Here is a 19,300-nt window from a genome sequence, read left to right on the forward strand (position 1 = left end):
TTTTTAAAGGAGATATGAAGATGATTTAAAGTTCTGAATGTGGTCTTAAATATTAAAGGAACCTCCATAATATGGATTTAATGATGCAAAACCAAAACAGTTTGCAAGTTTGCAAGCAGTACAAGACAAATATCTACATTTACAGATAATATCGTATTTACAAATACATTTACAGAGGACATCCAAACTGTTCAGAGTCAAGCATTAATTTCCAAACTGTCAAAGACCACTGCAGCCGGCTGCTTCTTTCAGCACATCCAAAAAATTCCGGAAATACTAGAACAAGAAGAGAGTCATAGACCAGCAAAGAAACACATAACACAAAGATCCAATTATTGATAACAAAATTAAATAACATAAAAAAAAAAAAAAAAAAAAAAAAAAAAAATGATTTCTAAAAAAAAAAAAAAAAAAAAAAAAAAAAAAAAAAAAAAAAAAAAAAAAAAAAACAGGCCAACCACAACTACTGCCAATTATAAGGCTTCATACAGAAGTGTATTTTTGTACAGCTCATTTAGCAATGTACAGGTTCTGGCCACTCAGGCTAGCAGCTACAGCAGGGATGAGATCCTATTCTAGCTTATATTAGATATTTGTGTGACTCACATTAGACAACTAAATGGTAGGCAGACAGACAACAGATCACCAGTATGATTTAAGCTTGCTCTTACTGGATTTAACCAAGATATTTTTCTCAAAAACACATTAAATATGTTATGTTATACTTGAAACAAACTGCTGTGTCCTCTTAATTATGCACTTTCTAATAAGCAAACTGAATATCTTCAGTTTAATCAGCTTAAATTATTTCTTGATTTCTAGACACTGTGAGTAAAATAAGGTTGTATATTAAAAATTGCTGGTGCAAATACTGGTGAATTTTAATCAGTTCAACTGGAGTATTCCAGACAAGCAGTAGAGGAATTCTGAGCACAAAAAAAAAAGTCATAAGCAGTAGTATGAACCCATATGATGCGAGCTATACTAGAACAGATGAGTATCAGTTCAGACCACCAGCAAACTAGTAAGTATATTTGTATATCTACAGAACAGACTTTTAAGGCAATCCCTTTCTTCCATGTATGTTTACTTCATATGTAAATTCACATTATTTGTCATGTTAACTAAGCCTTTTCTCGCCAGTCTATTTGTCCTATTTAACACTGGTCATTGAAAAACTCATAAAATGACTTATAATGTGCTTATTATACACAAAAAAAAAAAAAAGCATGATGAAGATAGAACAAACGAGCAAGTTAAACTTCAAGAGCTCCTTTAACACATATCAGAGGATTATTCAAGCCTTACTCATGAATGCTGCATTTATAACGAAATCTAAATAAGACGACTTCAAACATGGAAGACAGAGCAACACTGTTTCATTTGCTATGTCCCACTCATTATATGATCATTATTTTTGCCTCAGCATTTATATCCTAAAATATCCCCTGTTAACTACTATGAAATAACACTTTTATTTCTCTTTCAAATATCTTAAAGGAAAAATAATAAAAAATTACAATGCATATTTATTTTGGAGGAAAGGTGTCAGTCACATGCTTTATCTTCACCTTTCATATTTAATTTACAGCATTAATTTAGATTTAAGTTCTTTGGGCAAGGAGCTACATTTTAATACATATTTGGCTGAACCTAATAGACAGTAAAAGCTTTAATAATATATACAAAATGATGCCATTAAGATCTCAAGTTCATCATCCCATGTATCAACATTATAAAAAAGAGTGGACCAAGAAGACATTGTAAATTGAAACCTGCTTTTAAAGGAATACCAAATACACAAGCTCAGCATCTGAGTATAACTTTTTTTTTTTTTTTTTTTTAATAAAGTTTGGGTGTCCAGGCCAAAGAGAAAAGCCAAAAATAGACTAGGTGTCTAAACTCTATTAGAGAATCCAAAAATCCTTTGTAAGGAGCACAAATTCCGTCCCTATGGCCGGAACAACAAATCACACTCTTCAGAAAGAATCGACTTGGAAATTTCTTTCAATAATTTACAGTGACAGCCTATTTAAAATATACATGTCATCACTAGTCTTCATCACATTCTTTTTAAGGCCCTCATTTTTGTTATTTATCATTATTCCACTGAATCTTTAATTATTTTTAGCAAATTCCAATCGTTTCAGCAGAGATGGAAGGGGCCACGGGGCCATTGACACAACCTCTGGCAGAGTTGCTAGAGCCACTCTGGGACTTGGAAGATGAAGGTGAAAAGGAAATTGATCCTGAGCACTTGCTATAACCATTAACTTAGCACTCTGTCTCTGGGGCTTTTCCAGATCATACTTTGCAAGCTGAAACCTGCAAGAGAAGACAGGCAAAGCAGCACTCTGCATGCAGATGAGCTCACAAATATAGGAAGCCCAGTGAGCCATTAACTGGCAGTTCCACTTCCAACACACCTCTAATGCATCGGAAATATTTTGATACATAAAGATTTTAGCATCCCCTAAGATTAAGTAAAATCTCATGAGGTCTAGTCAGGATTAGAATTGAACACATGCATATCTAGACTCTGCCCAACTTTCTAGTGCCCCAGTGTTTCAAGTCCACATTTAGGTAAGTAAATCTGCGTATGGGATTAAGTATAGCTGTTGAAAATTGCCACCTTTGCGACTTGATAAACATGGGATGTTCCTCTAATCATGGGAATACATGCATGCTCTGGCTTTATGTTACATCATTACTAACTTTCATAGGCACAGCTGCAGAGATTTAGAGTAGGAGTTTGAGGATATACCCAACTAGTGCCTATGGTAACGAACACAAAACTGCTACAGCCAGCTTGAAAATTCCAGCAAGTCCCCAGTTTGCATCCAAAGCTAAATTGGGGGAGGATGGTTGGGGAATGAGCAACTAAAAATTTTTTTGGAGGAGGGAGGAAATCACAAAGCCTAAAAAGAAAATTTTGACTATTTTTTTGGAAAATAGAGACAGTTTTTACCTGTTATTAAACTTCCATATATATTTATTGCCAAACTTGCATTTAACATTAATCTCTTGAAGTCCACAGACTAAAAATTTAATGCAAGCTACTGAGAATGAAATCAGAGTTAAGTATCTTGTGGCAAAAAATTACTTAAATTTACGGCTAATATTTACTTGTGGTTTAAGGATGCACACCTGTGAAAATGCATGCAATAATATAATACTAATTAATATAAAATATAACTAATATATAATAATAATATAACAACAATATAATAGTAAGTATATAAATAGTCAAAAAAATGGACAAACACCACAGTAAAAACAACTGGTTTTCCTCTCATTCCTTTCATATGGTTCAGCTTTATTCTGTCCTGCATCAGAACAGAAGTGAAAGTTTGGCTTTCTCAGTTTCCCAGGAAACTTTAAAGTAAAAGACAACTATGAGATATGCTCCCATAACAATGTACGTGCTATGCAAACAGGAAGCATGGGGAGAGGTGCTTTAATACTATTCCATTAACTTCAATAATATATTGAAATAAAGAAAAAAAAAAAGTATTTCCTGCAATATTCAAATCCATTAGGCTACGGAGGTATCCCCCTAAGAATGCAGTGGATGTCTTATCATGTGGCACTTTCAAAACCACCAATCAAACTAAACAGATCTGGAAAATATTCTGTAAGGAGAAGCTCCACCATTCCACATCATACAACAGAACAGATAATACAACAGAAAGATCTTACCCACATCTTTAGTGCTTTAAATATCACTCCATGTTTCCTTTGACTTCCAATAAGCTACTTGAAATACATGACAATGAGGTCAAGAAAAAAAGCACAAAATTCATCTCAATTTACGGGTAAAATTAAAAGAATTTGATTTGGAAAATAAATAATATATCATATAATTTTTCTGTGCAGTAAAATTCTTGTGAAATCACATTCTTAGCATTTTTAGTCTTATTTGCTTTGGGGAGGGGAGAAAATTTTAGTGAGGTAGAAAGTTATTTTCCCTTAACCTCTGAAAAATGTCCTTATCCTTTCTACACCTTGCTGATTGGGAGCTGGCACCAGCTCTATGAATGCCCACTGTTGTCCATCTGTCAAAGCAGAAATGAATGAGTATTAAATATACATCATACTAGAAATCCTAGTTATCTGTAAATATGCTGTCTAAAGGAACAAACAATCCCAGACATGTACAAATCAAGTTCCCAGGCCATTTGTCTAATGACAATTTTCTAATTTTCTTTTGGAAAGTTTGTAACACATACAAGTTGAAAGTTGCAATGATAAAAACAGGAAATAAAAATGAGAGAGGATGGGAGTTTTTAGACTGCCCATATGTCTTTCACTGTCTTGGGCATCCACTTGAATATAAACTCCCCAAGCACAGCGTCTAGAAATCTGTGGCAGTCCTGAGGAGGACTGTGGTTGTGGCAGATTTTATTTACGGTCTATGGCATTTTTGCATCTCTGCCCCTCTCAATCAGTAATGTGTTATAGTGAAATATGATGCATTTCTGTATGGATTTGAAGAAATTTAAGCACAGTAGAGGAACTTAACCTAGGTCTGGCTTACAGCAGTGAAGTCTGTGTAGCTTTAACCTCAGTTTCAGTAAAATAGACACTGGGCTCTTGGCCGCAAGGAGAAAAGAGTTAGAATCACAGGGCTACATTGGTTAAAGTAACCAGTCCAAGAGTCTGAAAATGATTAAGATATACCTGTGGTTTTTTTAAATAGGAAAGGAGAAGCCTTTTCTGATTACATTTTTGAAGTACCCAAATAATTTGAGATGATTTTCTTGCACACTTCTATATATATTGATGAGACAATGCAGAATTCCTTTCCTACAAAGGACACAAAGGCTCGTTTTCTGCCTTCCTCATTTGAAGCTTCTGCATGGGCACAATATTCCCAATATTCCAACTTTATTTCATTAAGCAAATATCATATTTTACTTCACTTGCACCAAATTTTGCTATTGTTTAAATAGGCACACAGGAAGAATCATCCTGTGGGGCCTTAAATACAGCTGGCTATGGTCAGGTGCTATTTATTTAAATGTAGTTTTAGCTTCTGTAATAAGAGCAAGAATGCCTGACTAAGAACACTGAAGATAAGACTTTAATCCCTGCTGTATGACTCACTTCAGCTTTACTTTGAAATACCATTTCCAACATCTGCATCATGCCTTCTTGAGCATATGGACAGGACAAACAGTATTCTAACACATTCATTCACACCAAAAAAGGTTAAATCATCCTCACTAAAGCAATCTCAAGCACTTCTTTCCCCATCACTTAGAGACTCTAAGCTTGCAAAAGATTATGAAGACACTGAGGCCATGATCTCTTATGAAAAAAAAATGCCTATTAGAATAAGATTTCTTTTAATGAAATGCAAGAATCAAGAAATTTGGTGAGTGCAGAAAGGTGAAAAGGTGAAATGTGGCCATTGCTTTGCCACAAATTATCTTAGATTATACAATTAACAAAGAATCTGCAGAATGTGTTTAGTTTTAGAAACTACTTTTTGCTCATCATGATCTGATATACCTCTAGGTAAAAATACCTACAGATTGCTTGTTTTAAAGAATTAAGGGATAGAGAAAAATTAAGAGAACACAATGGACACTGAGACTCACTGTATATAGACTTTAACCCATTGTGTCATTCAATGGGGGCATTTCCCTCCTTCAGCTTCATATAATATCAGGCTTAAAAAAAAAAAAAAAAAAAAAAAAAACCACAGTCCATGAAGACTATCAAATGAACCCACATGGACACAGAATTTCACCCATGCTGGAATTCTTCTTAACATATTTATAGAACTGGGGCTTTCATTGTCTTAACGGAGGTACAGGGAGGAAAAGACCGACAACGCAGAACAAGATGTGAAGCAGTTATGAAATATGTATCTTTCTTCTGCTGTGCATTAAAACCATCGAATCCATCTGATGTATAATCTATTCCAAGACCCCTCGAAACTAAAGTAACATGCCATTTCTCTGACCAAAACCAAAGCCACAGCACATCATCTCAACAGCTGCGCAGTGCCCCTTTTCATTTGGAGAAGCGCACATCTCTTTTCCCCTCCCCGCGTTGTTCCTACATTGCTGCAAGGCAACAGGGAAGCAAAGGGAGCCTGGGAGGATGCACAGCGCGTTCCGGCGTCGGAGCCGGGAGTTTTTCCTGGGGTTTGGGAGCTGGCTCTGCGCATGCTCTGTGGACCATCGCAGTTGCCTTGCCAACCGTGCGGCAGGATTTGGGGCTTACATCGGGCTTTTCAATGCAGTGACCCAATTACTGTCTGTCAACAAATTCACCGGGACAATAGTGAGTGTAACACATTATAGAGATTAAATCCCAAGGACTGAGCTACAAAGATGTCTGGAGCAAAATCTTTGTCAGTTTGAAAGGCCAGACCACTATCAACAGAGTTAGCTGTAATGCCTTCTAATCCTCCTATGTTTTTTGTGGCTTTTATCGAGAAATTTCTACCATAATCATCTGCATTCATTATTTGTGTATTTACATTTTATCTGCATTCACAAGCCAGAGTCAATATTGCTGTAATAATAATGGGAATTAAACATCTCTTGCATATTGCATTCTTTGTAAGAAATGGGCAGAATGGAAGAGAAAAAGGGAAAATAAAAAGACAAATATTATTCCAAACTGCAAGAACATAGGGATTAATTTAGAATGCATTTGTACGGTCAGCTATCGTAGGCACAAACCATTAAACAATCTATGACTTCTGCAAAACAGTTATCCTGTAAATTTGCATTTAAAATTTCCTAAATGCAGGTTAGAGGGTTTTAAAACAGACATTTCCAAGCCCTAACGCTCCCTCTTCCTTTATTTCCCAGTTTCCTTCTGTTCTTTTCATCCCCTGCAAACAGATTATTCCAATTTAAATAATTTACTTGAAAACACTGGCAACTATCAAGAGAGCTAAATATTGCTCTCAATACGCTATGAATTGCATATTACCAGAGGCAGAAATATATACTTAAAATATATACTTAATATATATTTACCTATATACTTTGGTTTCCTAATAGCATTACACTGTCACTTTAAATGAGTCAACTTTTTTTTAAAAGCATGTGTCACTGCTTACCAAATAGAATTAGCCGAGGAGCCATGCAGAGAGCAAAAAATAGCTGCAGCCTCCTGCAGTATCTGTACAACTTTTTTTTTTTTTTTTTGAAAGCATTGAGTCTTTATCTGTTTATTCCAAATATTTTGTGTCTATGTATTAGTTGTCTGACTATAACGGCTCATCCTGCAGCAATAGGATGTTCCCAAAAGGCATTGCCTGTTTCTCCATCACACTGCCTCACATATAAGGGTGCTTATGAACAGCTGACAGCAGACATATCTCCACATCACCCTCCTTCAGATTGACCCAGCCCAGCGACTGTCTCTCAGCAGTCCAGCCCACATGACCTGGGGTAGGACACGGCTTCTCCTACACAGCTGCATCCCGGTGAAATACAACATTGGAAGGAATATCCTGACCTGACTGCAGCTGACTGTACCTGAGATGCAGTCTCAGAAGGCAGATCTGCTGGTTTATGAAATGCTCACCATGATTTGCAGTTCTTGTCAATTGTGTAAGAATTTGCACAGCGCAGTCTACCAACCGTAACCTCAACACTTGTGATGCTTTTTTAAATCACCTGCTTTACAACTGCCAGTGACTAAGAGCAGGTGCCTAGGTTTGTCCTCCATGTACTGCCAAATGAGAATTACTGTGAGAGAAGGAATCAGATTCTACCATCTGCTTTCATCTTTATGCAGAGGAGGGGAAAAAAAATCCCTAAGTCTGGCCTCACTTCCCAGTTAGCAGCACTGGGAATACTTCCAGCAAGTTCCCAGTCCAATGCCTCCCAACTCCATAAGAAACACTTTCAACAGTAACAAATGCTTCCTGACACTGTGCTGCGTTTCCTAAAGCCAAATGCTGAGGGCAGTAAAAATAAGATAATTCACTTTTTTATACTAGAGGAACATTTTATGATTGATTGCACACACTGTACTCAGCTTTTGGCAATGCATAATACCGCCAAAGAACAGCTTTATCATTGAGCTATACTGAAGAGTTACTGCTCAAAGCAAAGGAATGTTTAAAAAAAAAAAATGAAAGCACATCCTACACCACTGCAAGGTAACTATTGATACAGGGCCAAGAGTTCATGGGAACTCTTCAGCTAAAAGTAGACATAGCATTTTCTGCCTCTCCTTCATTGTTGCCTGGGGGAAATACTAAAGTTCTCAAGGGTTCCTCTTTGGCTAAAGTTTCAGTGCCAGTGCCACCCCCACACAGCTTTGTACAGATTCAGCATAGCCTCTATCAAAATGCCTGCTAGAGCAAGAGCAATTCTGGTTTTCTTCGCTCAGTTTCTTGCTACCACAGAAAACAGCATGAGAAAAGTATCATTTGGATATATCGTATTATATGCAGTAGACACAGACTAAGATGAAGACCCTCAAATCCAAACCATTTCCCTTATAAACTAGACACTCCCAAATGATATAGTTAGGATATCTGCCGCCAACTGGAAGCTCCAGCAGCTGCCCACACCATCACTCATCCATTTAACACCATCCAGCCCTGCTAATGCCAAAGCCTTCAGAGGCACTTCATTCTCCAGCTGCTGCAAGCACAGAAGGCCTTCATTCAACAGATATAATGACCTAATACAATACATTCAATTCCTACCCATCCATGCTTTTTGCCCTAAACACAGAGCTTCTGACTAGGTACTCAGAATAGCACCTGTTTTAGGAGCCAGACAGTCCATGACTTCGTAAAAAGAGCTCAAGGAGAGATCTGTGACCCAAACAGCAGCTATAGTGGGTCACAAAGCCCACGTAATGCAGCCTATGTAGGACTGCATTAATTATCACAAACCATAAATACTGGAAAATCAGGTCACCACACATAGGGCACCCCCCCCCCCCCCCAAATTCTTAAAATGGGACTTTCATTCTGTGGTTTGTTTCCTGGTTCCTGCACCTTCAGAATGCACCTTCACATTTCAAACTCTCTTCTACAGCCATGTATGTTTTTCCTGTAAATAATAAAAGCAGATATTTGCATGTAATGTTATATAAAATATCCTATTGCTGGTCCTTTCAAAAGTGTGAGGAGATATGGCATACAGCAGCCAGGCAGCAGCTACCTTATGTACTACATCTCTGATCAAAAATTTATCCTGAGGAAAGTTCCATTCTCTGCTTTGCCCCTGTTCTGCTTTCAAGGGGCAGTGAATAATGACAACTGTTCTTTTCTCAAGACCAGTTCAGCCCAAGATCCATTTGGTTCTGAAGAACAGTGCAGAATGGGAAAGTCGCAATCATTTTCCATTTTCTTCCTTCTAATTTAAACTTGAGGAGAAATATCAGCATTCAGCTTTGCTTTACCCATGCTGTTAGAAAGCACATGCCCTGCTTGACACCATGCCTCTGAAACCCAGTGGTCTAATCCTTGCTTAACAACAAAGACAAATATTCTACAAAATGCATTTTCTCCCAAAATAAATGCTTGCAGCTCTGTTCATGATGATTTATAGGACCTAGTTTGTCCCTTAGAATTGAGAAAGTCCAATCTGTTCTGCAAACCTTTCTAGATTGTCTGGAAAAATATATAATACATTTTTTTCTGAAAATGAAGTACAGCAGTTACTGTACTATGTACCAGACAACATGTACTGTGGCCCTGAACTCAAGAAATGCTTCGACAAGAAATCATCATCACCAACATGATACAAAATAGTATTTCCTTTAAAACTGTTGAATAAACATAGAAAACAGGGCCATAGCACATAATAAATGTGTCACTTAAAATTATTCAGAGATGATAATAAGCTTAGTGTTATATAAGCCATACCACTCAATAGGGTTCCTGCCAGAGAGGAAAAGAAAGAGATGGTCTCAGTGAACCGAAAACCCAAAGAATAGTACAACTTTCTACTTACTTTTCTTTCTAGTTGCGCAGCCTCCAAAAAGAAGAAGAAAAAAAAAAGATGTTTCACTTCTTCCCAGCCTTAGGAAGAAGTCCTAAGCCTACTCCATAAAGCCAGTTTCTCCTTCTTGACAGAGTCAAGTAAGATCAAATAGTGAATCAAATAGTGAATATATTCACTATTATGTGAACAGTGAAATAATCTGATCAGATAGTGAAATCTCAAGCTCTCCAATACAGTGAGACATTAAAAAAAAAAAAAATTGTTGTTTCTTTCTGAGCAGACAAGAGAAGCCTCCAGAGTTGTTATTAGAGGTGACTTTTTCTGACCCTCTTTAACAAAAGCTTCGTCTTGTCTCCCAATTAACCACTCACTCATCTTGCCTCCCACCATGCACAGCCTTTCTCCATCTCCACTTTCTATCCTTTCCCCTGCATTGCCTCATTAGCTGTTCTCTCTGATCTCCAGACTATTCATTAAGTGCTTCAGCTAGCCCTCTCCTAGGGTGCCCTAAATAGCCTATCGCTAAATGTGGTAGCCAGCAAGCAGGTAAAGCTGTGACTCTCTAAATCCTCCTCCAGCCTGCCAAAACAGATAGGTTAAAACACAGCTGCCTTGCATCTGTGACACAGCTTTATTAAATATGGTGTCTTTTGTCGATGAGGATCCTACCATTCTCTAATCCATCAAGGGAAACTAAAGACAGTAGTGGGGAGGAAAGAGAAAAAAAAAAAAAAAAAAAAGATATTTTCCCTTTCCTTATTCCTTCTCTGCTCCCATCATCCTCTCAACATTTCCAGCAGTTGAACAATATTTCAGAATACTGATTTTTGAAAGATATTATAATTTCTATATAAAAAATCTATTTTGTTCATTGCTTATATTATGTTCTACTACATTTATACTATTCTAAGTTGTAGAACATATTGCAAAAAAAGTATTGCATAAATACTAGCTAGAACTCACTTTGCAGGAAAACGGTGCCAATAAAGAGAAAATCCATCCACAATGTCAGTACCTTTGTTTGTATAATATATGTGACATACATGACATAACTCACTCATCACTCCATTACTGAAATTAATTCATCACGTATGTAGGATAGTTTACTTCTGAGAAATGATCCATTCCAATAAAACATTAATGCTGGTTTTGGTAATCTACCTTTGAGTCACAACTTCTTAATATTTTCTAGTCATGTACAGGATTTAAACAGACCTGATTCTTATGCAGTCATCAGGGTACAAACTCAGACACCCCACCTTGAAAATGCCTGGATCAGCATATAGATGGTCACTAGCAGCAGTACCAAATATTCTGGTATATTATGACTATGCCACATACATACAGGATGTACATATCTCAACAAACATACGAGCAAGTCTAAATTCAGAGATGTTTACGTATTGCATTTCATCTATTTTATTTTTAATCATAGAATTTCCTTCTCATTCCATGGACAGCAAAGCTGGTAAGTTTGGCATTGTTTCCAATCATTCTAATCCTGACATTTGTCATACACAGTCAGACCTCGAGGAGGGCAGAACTACCTTTGGTTGCTATTTGGCAAGCAGTTGCAAAGAATTCATTCATCATGTGCTTTGATCCTAAAACTGAAATACCAAAGTTGGAGGGCTACAGTTATTTGCAGTATAAAAGAAACAATATTGCAAGTTATTTGGAAATGCCTGAATGAAAATGGGGATAGGCATATACATGCTCAGTGTCACCAGCACATTTAAAGCGTTTATGCAGTCTTTATCCCATTGATAGGATACATATCAAATAGGTAAGTTGAAAAATAACATTTTCTCTAAAGTCCTGAAGACTAGACACTTACCTTTAAAACAGTTTCTATACTTCAGTGCCTATCTCAGGTCTTCTGGAGCTGCTACTTAAGAGGGTTTCAGACTTCAAGCAAAGTGACAGTCATCACATGCAGAAGGCTTCCTAGTTCAACAACTAATCTAAGCATACGCTTGGTTAGCAGACAGAAGTGATAAAAAGATTTAGAAATTATCTTTAAATGAGATAGCTTAAGTGGTAGAAATAAATCTTGCTACAGCTGTGCAAAGCTCACCTCAGTGTACTTTTTCCATGAAGATAAATTAGATGTTGTGCTCAGAGTTCTGTATATGCACTGTAACACTGTGATGTGATGGGACCCTCATCTCATGTATCATTGGAGAAGATATCAGTGCCTTTCCCTGTGTAGTCAGTATTCCAACTGCTTTCAAAGAAAGCATATACCTCTGAAAACATCTTTAAAGGATGTTTCTATGAGATATATCTTCTGATATCCTTCCACACTTTGGTCTGAATTTTTCTTCATATTTGTGGTTATGCTCCATCGTACATTGTTATATGTTAACACAAAGTTGTTAATACAATGCCCATGTGTTCAGCTACCAAAGACGTAACAATCTTTTTCATCAGTTCAGTATATGAAAAAGTTGTGATTAGCTTTCTACAGTAAAATTGCCATTTGTCTAAAGAAGATAGTTTTAAACAAGCAAGTAAACACAAGTAAGCTTGGAAAGTCATTCATCCCATCTGTGTGCCACTTTCTAAACATAAGCTTTAAAAAAAAAATAAACTTAAAAAAAATACTCTTAACAAAATAACCATCCTGGACCCTTTATACTACGTGTCTATAACTGCTAAGAAATCCACTACTATTGGAAAGGGCTGAGGTTACAACTTTCCAAAGTGTTCTTTCCTTTTATATACTGAACAGACATCTACCATATGTATATCACAGTACTCTGTCTTAGATTATGTCAGTGCTAAAAATCAAAGGTCTGTCACTTCTCATTTTAATAACACAGATGCCATATGCATAATGATTGCAACACCCTTAGCTTTGTTCCTCTAAATAAACATTCTAAAGTAGGACAGTCCGGACAAGATACTTCACTAATCCTTTATTTCACCCATTTGAGAACTTTAAATTAACCGCTTTTTTTTTTACAAATAATTAAATAATTGTCTTCTATACTTTATTTTTTCTAATTACAGTAAAATCGAGAGGCCTCAGCTGAGATGATAGTCCTATTGTCTAGATGTAAAGACTCTGACTCACTAAAGCAATAAGTCATAGTGTGAATGAGAGAAATAAGAAGTTATCTCTTTTATGACTTTGGCAGATAAAAAACCAAGGCCCAGTGAAATACAGTAAGAATTTCAGAGGCACAAGAAATTATCAGAGGCACGTGATAATTTCTGTAGGTCAAATTGAAAGATATAAAAGATACAAATAATCAATTTCATATCTTTCATACCTCATATCAGTGTCTTAAATCATGCTCTATTAATTTTAATAAAACAGTATTTCAAAAATAATAATTTATTATTGGCTGGTAGGACATATTTTTGAAAGGCAGACACATGCCTCGATGTATTCACTATATCATAAAAATACCATTCTTCAGTTTATTAAGCATGACAGAAATCACTGATGCGATCCTTTGCCTTTTTTATATCATTTTTAACTGAAAGTGACAACTACAAGGGCATGGAATGGATAATGTTTATACCTACTGACCTGGGGACAACCGGAATTACCTAGTGAAGGTCTTTGATAGGGTTTTGGCTTTGTTTTGTTTTTGCTGCTTGTATTTTGTTACATAGCCCAATAAAACAACTGTTTTTAGAACCAGCTTATCAAGTAAGATTGATTGGTACCTCATAGATCCAGGACACAGCCTATGTTCATTAACTAATTTATGTTCATTAACCAATTTATCTCATCTGCCCTTCAAGTTTTCTTTCATTCAGATTATTAACATTCTACACTTCTGTTGTATGAGATTCATAACCCAGTTTCACAAATGAGAAACTGCCATCTTCGTACTATAAGTGGCAAAAGAGTTGAAGATGAGTTGGGAAAATATCACTAACATCAATATAATCTTATGAATCTTGGCTGTATATGTCACCTCTCATCTATAAAAAGAGGGGCTCCCAAATATCTAATACTTTTCTGATTTTCAAAAAGTCATTGTATACAATCATTTTAATTGCAAACACTTCAATTATCTCTCTACCTTATCAGCTCATATACAATGACCTCCCACATTGCCATACAAAGAATGCAGTTAAATGATCTATAATTTCTTTGACAGTATCCTTTTGAAAGGTCTTGATAATCCTTGAAGCTGCGTGTCTTTGGAAGTTTGTTTTCATTCAAATACAATAAGGAAGTTGTAAAATTAACTTCTGTTGTTGCCTAATTAATACCAATTGCATCTCAGATAAAGGGTTAAGACAGTAGTTGGAACATTTTGTCATAGGCTACTTGTATTATAAAGATACTACAAAAATTGAATATTTAATAAAAAAAATAAATTTTACAGCATTCACACTTCTCTGCCTCAGCACTACACAGCATCTTTGTGTGCTGGACAAAAATAGGATTCAAATCATTTAGCTTTTAGTGAAACAACTCAGTCTGAGAGATCCAATCACCTGTGGTCCTCAGTACATGCAGAAGATAGAATTACTGTAAACTATGGGGAAAGAAAACAAACATATAAGCATCCAGAATAAAGCTAGGAGCTAAGGGAACTGAGTTACTGAGTTGGTAAACCATGAACCATAGTCAAAAGCACAGAACCTACCAGAAGACATTATTTGCATTTTTTCCTTCTACATATGACAGGTTTCAGTCACTTCCAAACTGTCTGGTTCACCAGCAAAAAGTATTTCAGCAAAAGATAGCATTTTCTAAGCTGATAGATCAGAAGAAATGAATACACACCTAGCAGTAACAAATAAACAAGGACTATGTTCCTTGTTCTACACATCTTGGTATTGAGACACTGAGGAAGCCACAAACTTTTTTTTCTTTTTAAGTTATTTTTCCCTTATGTTTGTCCTTCAGTAAAAAGAGAATTGAAATAAGAGAAAATATTTAAAAAATTAAAGAGACCACTACAAAGCATCTTACTTTCTATTATGAAAAACAGCTATGGAACTGCAGAATATTTTCTTTAATAGTATGATTATCACTATTTTTAATATTCGATATATATAGGAGTGGGAACAGGAATTTTGGTCAGTTTGGTAGCTTTACTCATAGATTGCAGACTGATATCAGTATTTGTCTAGCATTTTGCCATAGAGAAATTTGCTTTCCAAACATGTCAGTTTTGAAGCAAACGATTGCAGATTCTGAAATAAGTGCATGCTGAATTAGTCATTTTCCATTAAAACTATGAAGCAAAATTGCCTAGCAACCTAAGAAAATTAATTCAGAGATTAAAATAAACACAGTCACACTGACAGAGCAACTGCTGCTCCAGCCCAACCACCATAGAAACACTTCGAAAAGATGCTTGTGTTTCCTCAGTTTCTCTTAACAAAAGAAAAACATCAAATGATTTCAGAAAGTGACTCAAAGGACAAAAAAAAACCAACAAAAAAATAAGCGGGCAAAGCAGTTACATAAGGCAAATGTAACTGCAAAAATGATTGCCTTTTTCTAAATGTCATTAAAATGCAAAAAAAAAAAAAAAAAAAAGTTTATTAATATTTTGACCTCTTAAATAAACTTATTGAGGTAGGAAGGCTTCTTATATGCTTTCCCACCTTTCCTGCTTAAAAAGAGTAAATTTGTTTCATTACATTCATTCTATGCAAGCATTCTACATTTTTCTGCTTATCAGCTTAATTTCTTACAGAAATCATTATCGTACCTAACTGAAAAAGCTCTGCAACATTACTGCCATTACTATCAATAGCCAAATTATTACTCATTGCATTTCTATAGGGAAGACTTTAAATTATAGAATTTATCACACTGAGGTTATTATGAAATAAAACACAACAGATTTTAAGGACAGTAAGGATGACTGCAATAATTTAGTTTTACGACTGCTACTTTTACCTTGCATGCTACATCTGGGCTATTGTGTAATTCCTTGTCCCTTAAGGACTACAAAGAGCCTAGTAAAATTATCCCTGTAGAAATATAATCACTACGTTCTGCAGCAACACTGAAGTCTATTGCCTTGGCAGGATATTAGAACAGAGAAATGGTTGTGGATCAGTGATTCCCGAGAGGCAGAACTCAGGCCTCTACCAGTAGATACTTCATCTTTCCAGCTTGAGATACAGAGTTTGTATACACCCAAAAAAGATCAGGAATTATGAGGGCAAGGACAACCAAAAGAGAAAAATGAAATCCCAGAGAATATCACAAGATTTAGCAGCTGAAGTAGCTAGATCAAATGTAGTTGAGCTTATGCTAAAATATAATAATAAAAATAAATTCCGTATGAGAAATATATCAAGACAAACAACTACAAAAAAGGATAAATTGGAAGATAACTCCCTAGATGGGGACAGGTAACTGCACACTCAGAAGAGGTGTACATTTAAGCTATATATATATATAAATTTATGTATAAAACTCACAAATTCAATCACAGATAGCTACAAACACTTTAAATTCTTAATTGCATATCTGCATATTTCACAGAATCACAGAATACTCAAGGTTGGAAGGGACCTCTAGAGATCATCTAGTCCAACCTTCCTGCTCAAGCAGGCACACCTACAGCATGTGGCACAGGGTGACATCCAGGCAGGTTTTGAAGACCTCCAGAGTAGGAGACTCCACAACCTCCCTGGGCAGCCTGTTCCACTGCTCTGTCACCCTCACAGTAAAGAAGTTGCTCCTCACCTGGAGATGGAACTTCTTGTGCTCCAGCTTGTGGCCATTACCCCTCGTCCTATCGCTGGCCACCAGTGAAAACAGCCTGTCCCCTTCCTCCCTGCATTCTCCCTTCCTGAACTTATACACATTAATCAAATCCCCTCTGAGCCTTCTCTTCTCCAGAGAAAACAGGCCCAGCTCACTCAGCCTCTCCTCGTATGGGAGATGTTCCATTCCCTTAATCATCTTGGTTGCTCTTCTCTGGACCCTCTCAAGAAGCTCCACGTCCCTCCTATACTGGGGTGCCCAGAACTGCACACAGTACTCCAGGTGCGGCCTCACCAGAGCTGAGTAGAGGGGCAGAATCACCTCCCTTGACCTGCTGGCAATGCTCCTCCTGATGCAGGCCAGGATGCCATTGGCCTTCTTGGCCACCAGGGCACACTGCTCACTCATGGTTAACTTAGTGTCAACCAGGACTCCCAGGTCCCTCTCCGTAGAGCTGCTTTCCAGCAGGTCCACCTCTAATCTGTACTGGTGCGTGGGGTTATTCCTCTCCAGGTGCAGGACCCTGCACTTGTTCTTATTGAACCTCATGAGGTTCCTCTCTGCCCAGGGACCAGCCTGTCTGGGTCCCTCTGGATGGCAGCACAGACAAAAAAGTTCCAGTCAAATTTCAGTCAAATTCCAGTCAAAAAAGATACACCTTCTTGAGCTGATTCTAAAATAAAAGATATCACTAAATATAGAAAAAAAAAAATATGTGTTTTCAACTTCCAGAAGGGAATAATGAAAGGAAGTAATGAAATGATGTCTTCTGTAAGCATAGACAATATAGATCAGATCGACCAAGCGTAGCAGTTAAAGAAAAAAGAAGTCAGCAAAACACACTTTTTCCAAACACTTCCATAAAGCCAATAGAAGACCCCAATTGTCAACAACAGTTTCTCCTGCATCTTAAACATTTAACAATTGTTCGAGATGGAAAGGGTAAAGACAATATCTAATCTATTAGCATAAATACAAGCTGAACCAAAAGGCCTAGTCACTGCTAGGTTGTAATTATTCCAGGGTTTGACTAGGGAATACTGTTCATAAACCTAGAATAATTTCAAATGATAACATCTTTGAGAAATGCTAATCTCCATATGCTGGTGAACAGCAGAAACAAATTTATTTACCTTTTAATTTTTGGCCTTTGCCTCACCTGCAGAGAGTATGATCCTATATACAACATGCTTTGCTAAATCCTTTAGTTAGCCACGGTATTAAGCGTTTTTTTGTTTAATTTCAAGTGATGGGTGTTATAAAACCAGAAGTTGTTCCTGTTAACCATACACATAGCTAAAAATGTATTTTTTCCCATTAAAATTTTAAAAATACACATATGGCAAATAGCACTAAATGTTTGTTTTCTGTTCATTTTAGACACAGGCTTGGACAGGCCCATCCTTGTCAGAGCCCAGTACTTTAGAATCACAGAAAAACACTACTAAGTTACTCAGTTCCAAAAGAGTCAAAGATCTATTCCAGTCTTCCCTACCAAGCACAGGCTGATGAAATTGCATCAGACTTGCATTAAAAGATTAAAAATCTCAACCATGATACATCACGTAAGGAGAGCACATAGGATAACCCCAGTGTTGTAGGTCCTTATGCTAGAAGAGACTTTATGAAATTAAACTCTCAGATATTTTCTTGGAAAGCAGTCCATGCCTTGGGGAAAATTCCATCTGCATAACAGATTTGATGCTCTGCTTGGCCTAAGTATGTGAACCAGACACACCAGCAAAATATTTCATTACTACTAAGACACCAGTTTACCCTGTCTGCAAAAAAAAAAAAAAAAAAAAAAAAAAAAAAAAAAAAAAAAAAACAACAACTTTACTTTCAGTGAAAATTGAGAGGTGAGAGAAAAAAAAATTGTTTCTTGGAACCTGCAGACAGTCAAGGGAGGCTTCAAAGCATGATATAATGTACTGCAATACCAGGCAAACATGATGAACAAAAAAAAACCTTGATAAACAAACTTCATTCAAATTTCATTCCAATCTCCTCTCAGATTCTATTTGATTGTTAACTACAACATCACCATGTACAGTCACAGATTTTCTATCAAAATCTGACAGCTATATGTAAATTATATTGTCCCAATGCTATGCCTTAAACTTACAAAGACTATGCATTTCATTTTTGCATATGTGAATAGTCCATATAAAACCAATGGGATATGCATGACATCAAACATGCATTAATAAACTATTGCAGGATCAAAGCGCCTTTGTCACTGGTTTGCAAGATATTGAAGTTATGTAGGTCTATCATTTCAGATGCTAATGTTAAACTGCACTAAAATCAAGAATTTACACACACAAAAAAAGGTGGTCCATAACACTTATAAGGATGATGAATTTTCAAGCAAAGGGAAGTATTACACAGCCAATAAAGCCAAGAATGAAGAAATATATACAAATGTTCATCAATTTTTGTCTTAATCTAATGATAAAGGAACACTTGGACAAAGAAGAATGCTGTCTAGTTCAGCAAAATAATTCAGTTATATCTTAATAAAATGCCTTTAGGCAGCATGAGGATCTCAAAAGTTTTGTCCATTGTCTTTTAGGATGCCTACTTAATAAGAAGAATTGTTTGTGTGATCAAATGCAGTGGTCTCAGTATAACTGTAGTGAAAGTAGCTATCAGATTT

The 19,300-nt window shown here is 36.4% G+C and overlaps 1 protein-coding gene across 2 annotated transcripts in view; it reads right to left on the bottom strand.

Annotated features, from left to right (window-relative positions):
* GPM6A (glycoprotein M6A) overlaps window positions 1-19,300 on the bottom strand; it is a 102,412-nt gene that overhangs the window by 72,913 nt on the left and 10,199 nt on the right. Inside the window, exon 1 of one of the 2 annotated variants that reach the window (XM_026040799.1) lies at window positions 7,085-7,118. The exons of the other annotated variant lie outside the window; for it this stretch is intronic. Coding sequence (XP_025896584.1) covers window positions 7,085-7,109 — 25 coding nt within the window. The 5' untranslated portion in view covers window positions 7,110-7,118. Of the gene's footprint in view, window positions 1-7,084; window positions 7,119-19,300 lie in introns of those variants that run through there. 2 annotated transcript variants of the gene reach the window in all.

The sequence above is a fragment of the Nothoprocta perdicaria genome, unplaced genomic scaffold (genome assembly GCF_003342845.1).
Source record: "Nothoprocta perdicaria isolate Ctin4 unplaced genomic scaffold, notPer1 scaffold_267, whole genome shotgun sequence".
NCBI lineage: Eukaryota > Metazoa > Chordata > Aves > Tinamiformes > Tinamidae > Nothoprocta > Nothoprocta perdicaria.